Below are 8,081 nucleotides of genomic sequence, written 5' to 3'. Positions count from 1 at the left end.
ACATGCCGTGGAGCGGCTGGGCCCGTGAGCCATGGCCGCTGAGCCTGCGCGTCCGGAGCCTATGCTCCGCAACGGGAGAGGCCACAACAGTGAAGGGCCCGCGTACCACAAAAAAAAACAAAAAAAAAAAACAAAAGAAACGACGTCCTGGAACTGCGAGCCAGCTGTAGATATCTGGGGCTGGCTGGAGCAGCAGTGAGAGGGAACAGCAGGATAGCAGGCACACGGGGCAGTCAAAGGTGGCCTTGGTAGGTGACCTGTCCCCACAGCAGGGTAGACAACCCCACATGGGCTTGACAGAGCTTGCTTATTATCTCTGAGTCTACCAGTCAGATTCTCAGTGTAGCTGTGAGGATCCCTCCTTGTTCTAGTAACTGTGGTGACAGTGGCCAGGGTGGGGTGGCTGGAGAACCAGGCCCCATAGAGGGACTTGGTCACTTAGTTCAGCTGGTTGGTTGGCTTCCAGGGCCTAGTTTCAGATATGTATCCCTTTCCCAACCACAGAGCTTTTTCAGGGTCACAGCACAGCTCCAGAAGAGATTCTTCTAAAAGGCACAGAGTCAAGGGGTCTCCAGAGTCAGGTAGAAAACAACGAAAAGGAAGCAAGGACCTTACTCCATACTTCTCACAGTATATTGACTTTGTATCCTGTAGCCTTGCTGAATTCACTTATTAGTTCTCGTTGCTTCTTTGTAGGTTCCTTAGGATTTTCTACACCTATGATCACACATTATCTATAAATATAGTTTAACTACTTATTTTCCAATTCATATACCTTCTTTTTTTTCCTGCCTTACTGCACTGGACCTCTAGTATAACAAGTAAAGTGGTAGGAACATTCTTGCTTTGTTCTTAGAAGGAAAAATGCAGTCTTTCCCATTAAGTATGATGTTACTTATAGATTTTTCACAGATGCTCTATGTCAGGTTAAGAGGAAGTACCGTTCTGTGGTAGGCAGACTAGCCCCCCAGACGATGTCCAGGTCCTAATCCCTGAAACATGTGAATATGAATTACCTTACATTGCAAAAGAGAGTTCATAGACATGATTAAGGATTTTGAGATAGGAAGTTTATTGTGGATTATCCAGATGAGCCCAATGAAATCACAAGGGTCTTTACAAGATGGAGGCAAGAGGGTAAGAGTTTGAGAGATTGGAAGATGCTATGCTGCTGGCTTTGAAGATGGAGTAAGGGGCCATGAGCTAAGGAATGCAGGGGGCTTCTAGAAACTGACAAAGAAATAGACATTCCTCTAGAGCCTGCAGAAGAAGTACAGGCCTGCTGATACCTTGATTTTAGTTTAGTGAAACCCGTTTTAGATTTATGACCCCCAGAATTGTAAGATAACACATTTTTTGTTGTTTTAAACCACCATCTATATGGTAATTTGTTATAGCAGCAATAGGAAATTATTACACCTTCTATTTGTAGTATTCTTTTTCTTTGTTTTTTTGAAAATCATGATACGTGTTGAATGTTGTCAAATTATTTTTCTACATTTCTGCAGGTGATCATGCTTTTTCTCCTCTATTCTACTAATTTAGTGAGTTAACACTGATGTTCAATTTTTTTTTTTTTTTTTTTTTTTTTTTTTGGTGGTACGCGGGCCTCCCTCTGCTGCGGCCTCTCCCGTTGCGGGGCACAGGCTCCGGACGCGCAGGCTCATCGGCCATGGCTCACGGGCCCAGCCGCTCCGCGGCACGTGGGATCCTCCCAGACCGGGGCGCGAACCCGGTTCCCCTGCATCGGCAGGCGGACGCGCAACCACCGCGCCACCAGGGAAGCCCTGATGTTCAATTTTTAAATCAACTTGTATTCCTGGGATAAAGCCAATTTAGTCATCATGTATTATCTTTTTTATACATTGATGGATTCAATTTGCTAACAGTGTGTTAAAGATTTTTTGTGTCTACATATATGAGGTATATTGGTCTATAGTTTTCTCATAATGTTTTTGTCTGTTTTTTTTAGCAAGTTAATTGCTGGCCTCATAAAATGAGTGGGGAAATGTTATATTCTCTATTTTCTTAAAGAGTTTGTATAAAATTGGTATTATTTCTTCTTTAAATGTTTGATAGAACTCACTAGTGAAGCCATCTGGACCCAGAGTCATCTTGTCAGGAATTTTTAAATTATGAATTCAATTTCTGCAATAGATATGGGTCTATTCAAATTTTCTATTTCTTGTGTCAGTTTTGGTAATTTGTGCCTTTTAAGGAATTTTTCCATTTCATCTAAGTTGTAGAATTTATTGGCATAAAGTTGTTCACAATATGCCCTTATCCTTTTAATGTGTGTAGGATCTATAGCGATGTCCCCTCTTCATTCCTGATGTTGGTAATTTGTGTGTGTGTGTTTTTCTTTTTCTTTCATCAGTCTATAGTTTGAGCTTTATCAATTTTATCAACCTTTTCAAAGACTCAGCATTTGATTTTTCTCCATTGTCTTCTATTTATTTTATTTTTATTTCCTTCCTTCTACTTAAATTTATTCTTTTTCTAGCTTTTTAAAGTAGAAACTTAATTTATTTTACACCTTCTTTTCTTCAAGTGTAAGATTTAAAGCTAAAAATATACCTTTAAGTCCTGATTTAGCTGAGCTCACAAATTTATTTAAATTTATTTAGTTAGTTTAAAATATTTTCTAATTTTGCTTATGATTCCTTCTTTGATCCCTGGGTTATTTCCAAGCATCTGGGGATTTTCCATGTCTTTTTGTTATTAATTCATAATTCTGTGTGGTCAGAAAAACATACCTTTAATTATTTCAATCCTTTTAAATTTCTGTTTTTACGGCCCAGTCTATAGTCTGCCTTGAATATTCCATGTGCTCTTGTTGGGCCCAAGGTTTGTTAATTAAGTCAAATGGGCTGACTGCACTGATCAGCTCTTCTATAATCTCTGTTGATTTTCTATCCTATCAAGTACTAAGAGAGGAGTGTTGAAATCTCCAATTATAATTATGGACGTCTATTTTTTCTGTTAATACTGTTGGCTTTGCATCTATATTTTTAATCTCTGTAACTGGGTGCATACAAATTCAGGATATCCTCTTATCTCTGGTAATACCCTTGGTCTTGAGTTCTACTTTTCCGATATTAATATAATCACTCCAGCTTTCCTATGATTAATGTGTGCATGATACGTATTTTTAACTTTTAGCCTGTTTTAATATTCAAACTGTGTTTATCATGTAGTTGGGTCTTGCTTTTTAAAATACAGTTTGAAAATCTCTGCCTTTTAATGGAGTATTTAGACCACTTCCTCAAAGTAAAAGCTTCCTAAAACTGAGCACTGCCTGTGGTTTGGGAAAGTCACTCCTGCATTTTATTGGCATTCCACAGGGAAAGGTTAAGTGACAGGGTCACTGGCTCTTCCTCCAGGTTCTCTGTGCCAGTTTTCTCATCTGTAAACTGGGGATAACTGTACCTACCTCACAGGGTAGTTATGAGAATTAGACGAGATAATCCATATAAAAAGTGCATAGTGGGCGTCCCTCGTGGCGCAGTGGTTGAGAGCCCGCCTGCCGATGCAGGGGACACGGGTTCGTGCCCCGGTCCGGGAGGATCCCACATGCCGCGGAGCGGCTGGGCCCGTGAGCCATGGCCGCTGAGCCCGCGCTCCGCAACGGGAGAGGCCACAACAGTGAGGGGCCCGTGTACCGCAAAAAAAAAAAAAAAAAAAAAAAGAAAGTGCATAGTAAGCACTCAATAAATGAAAGCTACAGATAGCTTTAAATGATTAGATAGTAATAATAGGTTATTACTATTATTCCACTAAGCACCCTCTTCCCATTTGGCTTTGATGAAGTGTTAAGAAATGAATCCCACTTTACAGTTATAAAGAGCACTCGTATGCATCCTCATCTGCTGAAAACTACTGCTGGAGGCCTGATTTTATATAGTTATATAGTTATGATTTTATATAGTCTTTTCTCTCTATTCATTTTTCAACCACGTGCTTTTCTTCTTCTAGCCAGTTATCCTTTTTTTAAATTAAAATTTTCGTTGAAACCTATCAAACTGTACACTTTAACATATGCATTTTATTTTATATAAATTATACCTCAATAAAGTTGATTTTAAAAACTAAAACAGGGAGTTAGTTCCCTGGTGGCCTAGAGGTTAGGATTCTGGGCTTTCACTGCCGAGGCCCGGGTTCAATCCCTGGTCTGGGAACTGAGATCCTGCAAGCCACGCAGCACTGCCAAAAAAAAAATAAAAACTAAAACAAAACTGGAAAAATTCTGTCACTTGCATCAGTGAATGTAATATTCATGTATAGGTTTAAGGCTAATAACAGGGACTTCCCTGGCGGTCCAAGTGGTTAAGACTCTGTGCTTTCACTGCAGGGAGTGTGGGTTTGATCCCTGGTTGGGGAACTAAGATCCCAAATGCCGTGTGGCGCAGCCAAAAAAAAAAAAGGCTAATAATAAAACCAACATCCATATGCCCACTTACCAGCTTAAGAAATTGTGCAACAGTCCCTTTGAAGCCCTTTGCCTGCTTCCCTGTGTTAATCAGTTACTTTTCTTCATCGTTTTGTCTTTTCCTGGTTGTGCCGGCTCTTAGTTGAGGCAGGTGGGTTCCTTAGTTGCGGCAGGTGGGCTCCTCAGTAGCAGCTCACCAGTTCCTTCTAGTTGCGGCGCACGTGCTCCTTAGTTGTGGCATGCATGTGGGACCTAGTTCCCTGACCGGGGACTGAACTTGGAATTCCCCTGCATTGGGAGGCGGATTCTTAACCATTGTGCCACCAGGGAAGTCTCTTCTTCATAGTTTTGCCATACCTGCATCCCTGTGCAGTAATCTTGGCTGCCTCTGAACTTTATTTAAATAGAATCATACTGAACGTATGCTTCTGTGACTTGCTGTGTCTGCTCATTATTTTAAACATTTATCTATGCCTATGTGTGTAGTGGTTATTAACTTTTACTGCTGAATAGTGTTACATTCTAGAATCTACCATTCTCTCGAGTCCATATGGGCTGTGTGCAGTTTCGGGCTTTTCTGAACAATGCTGCTATGAATATTTTTGTTCATGTATTTGCAAGGCATCATGCTGGGATGGAACGGCTGGGTTGTGAGGTATGAGCATGGTCAACTCGACTAGTTAATGCCAACTGTTTCCAAAGTGGCTTAAACTAATTTATCTTTCCACCAGCAGGGTAAGAATTCCTCTTTCTCCACATCCTTGCTGACATCTACTGACACATTTTCACATCCTAACACTTCTGCCCACTTGAGTCTTTATAAGAACAGCCAACACCTAATGCTCACTTCAACTGTGGCAGGCCCTGTTCTGAGCGCTGTGTGCGTGATCTTGTTTCACCCTCACGAGAGCCCTAGCTAGGATACGTGTGTTGTCATTTCTGAGCAAGAGAGCAAGTCTTTGTCCCTCCCTTCCCCCTTCCCTCGTCTGGGCCCAGTGCCCACTCTCTGTGGCCATTTCATGTCTTCCTTCTCCCATCCTGGGCTGGGTCCCAGCAGGGCCTTAATCCCACCCCGGACCCTTTCCTTCTCAGGCTGTTACTCCCTGTCGGTCCGCCTCAGCCGCCCTGCGTCCTGGGACCGGATCAGACACTACAGGATCCAACGCCTTGACAATGGCTGGCTGTACATCTCACCACGCCTCACCTTCCCCTCACTCCAGGCCCTGGTGGACCATTACTCTGGTACGGCCATCCCCTACCTCCACGAGGGCAGGCTGGGACGTGGGTCTGTGGGGAAGTTAGTCATACCCTCGGACACTTTGCCTGCTGGAGAATATCTGGGCAGAAGAGGGACCTCCCCTCTCTCCATGCCAGTCCCTGTGCCAAGAAACACAGCCCGGGAGTCCCAAGTTCATCTCGTGCCAACAGAGCCGCGGAGGTGTCCCGTGTTAGTGCAGGCCAGCGCCTCACCCACCGCTGTGGTTCTGAGTCAGAGTCCCCAGTGGCTGGCACAGTTCTCTCCACAGGAACTAGGCCCAGAGCTGTTGCTGTTGTGGAGTTCAGTTCATTCTCAGCATTTTCTGGTGCCTGTTCTGTAACAGGCACTGCAGCCACTACAGCAGAGTGTCAGAGAAGCAGAGAGGAAAGACTACTACTGGGAAAACTGATCGGGGGATTTCAGGACAGTCATTCCATGCAGCAGATACTGACAGAACAAGGAGAGGCTGATCATCCCTTAGCTTTCTTCTTTCCAAAGCACTTTTCTAACTAGAAACTGGGGCTCAAAGGGGTCCATCAACTTACCCGAAATCACACGGTAAATTAAGTCTCCCGAAGCCTAGCCCAGAATGACCTTTGACTGCAGGTCAGCTTCCAGATGAACAGCTTGGGGCTCCCGCTCCCGCCTGCCGAGTGTGGAAAGCTGTCAGGGTGAGGGTGGAGTTGCTGGGGAGGAAGGCAGGGCTGGAGTCAGCTATGTTAAGGGTCTAGGTCTCTTCCTCAGAGCTGGCGGATGACATCTGCTGCCTACTCAAGGAGCCCTGTGCCCTGCGGAGGGCCGGCCCCCTCCCTGGCAAGTCCATACCTCTACCTGTGACTGTGCAGAGGACACCACTCAATTGGAAAGAGCTGGACAGGTGAGAAGCCCCTGGAACGTGAAGGCAGAACAAAGGAGAGTTAGAAGAACCCACCCCTGGGAACCCAGAATGGGCTTGTCACCTTCAGGGACACCTGGGAGCCAATAAGTGTTGACTGAACTCAGGCCAGCCCAGGCTCAGCAGGTCTGCTGGGCGGACTAGCAGGGAGGCCAAAGTGGGCATGGATATGGGGCATGCCTGGGCACCAAGGTGGCCAGGATGGAAGGTCAGGCAAGATGGGGTACGACAGAGAGCACCAGTCCCGAGTGAAGTCAAGGGGAGTTTGATCTGACAGGGAACAGGGAACCACTGTGAGTTTTTCAGCAGGTTTTGAGAACAGGGAACCATGTGGTAGGTGCAGGGAGGAGGCTGGGGCTCCCTGATGCAACTCTTTCCCCCTCTCCACAGCTCTCTCCTGTTCTCCGAAGCATCTGCCACAGGGGAGGAGTCCCCCCTCAGTGAGGGACTCCGGGAGGCCCTTAGCTCCTACATCAGCCTGACTGATGACATCTCCTTGGACGATGCCAAGGCCCAAAGCAGAGGCCGAAAGGGGAACCAAGGCTGCAGCACCTAGAACCCCAACTCAGCTCAGCCTGACTGAGCACCCCAGAGGCAAAGGCTGTGCAGAGTGAGGGGAGGGCTGGGACACAGCGGCACAGCCAGAGTCCCACCCCTATCCTCTGTTCCTTCCTCTCTCAGCCCTAGGAAGTCACCTAACCTCCTCCCAGTGCCATGACCCGACCTACAGCCTCTAGTTCAGGTAAAGACGAGTTGAGAACAGGGCCAGGACTCCAGACAGACTAGATGTCCTCGGCGTGACCAGCCAGCTCCAGAGTCTGGGCGTCCCAGTACCACGCCCCTCCCTCTGCCTGCTGAGTCTCATTCTACCCACCCCACAACCACTCCCACAAAGCAGAGAACGCCCACTAGCATCAGGAGAAAAAAATAATCATTTAAGGAAAACCGACCAGTCTCACTCAGAATGCCACCACACCTCAGAAGGTAGAACTACGGCCTAGAAGGGACAGCAAGGACGAGGGGATGGGTGGCTTAAACGGCAGCAGAACCTGGGCTCTCCAGCTTCCACCGGACCGCCACGGCAAACAGCAGGACCTCCGACAGTCCAGGTCCTCCATGTCCCCATTAAGCCCCTTCTCTGGACAGTCCTAGCTCTCAGATCTTGCATTTTGTGGCTCATCATTTGAACCTGGCTGAGCTTTCTCGGCTACAACAGCCTTGCCGTCTTGTAGCCAAATGCAAAGGACACCATCCGAGCGTAGCACACCACAGTGAGCTCAGCACACCACAGTGAGCTTAGGCGTGTCCCTCAGTGCTGAGCGGGAGCATCAAGGCATCGGAAGGTGGTAAGCCCTCCCTCCACAGAGTCAAGGCCACAGCCCACACCAACTCCAGCCCTTGATTTCCCTGCTGCACATTAAGGGAAAGAAGCCTGGATAGAGCTGTTAAGGGAGCAGGGAGAGGAGGAAAAGGGAAGGGGGAAGGGGATGGGAGGGCAC

At 46.5% G+C, this 8,081-nt stretch overlaps 1 protein-coding gene across 1 annotated transcript in view; it reads left to right on the top strand.

Moving 5' to 3' along the window:
- Positions 1-8,066, top strand: part of SLA2 (Src like adaptor 2) — a gene marked incomplete at its 5' end in the record, with an annotated part of 16,283 nt that extends 8,217 nt beyond the window's left edge. Inside the window, 3 exons of the mRNA XM_028485343.1 lie at positions 5,522-5,671; positions 6,432-6,564; positions 6,973-8,066. Of these exons, the coding sequence (XP_028341144.1) occupies positions 5,522-5,671; positions 6,432-6,564; positions 6,973-7,138 (449 nt within the window). The remainder of the gene's footprint in view (positions 1-5,521; positions 5,672-6,431; positions 6,565-6,972) is intronic.
- Between the last annotated feature and the right edge of the window lie 15 nt (positions 8,067-8,081).

Source organism: Physeter macrocephalus, unplaced genomic scaffold (genome assembly GCF_002837175.3).
Source record: "Physeter macrocephalus isolate SW-GA unplaced genomic scaffold, ASM283717v5 random_281, whole genome shotgun sequence".
NCBI lineage: Eukaryota > Metazoa > Chordata > Mammalia > Artiodactyla > Physeteridae > Physeter > Physeter macrocephalus.
The sequence above is the reverse complement of the archived record's forward strand: the minus strand, read 5'-3'. Positions and strand labels throughout refer to the sequence as shown.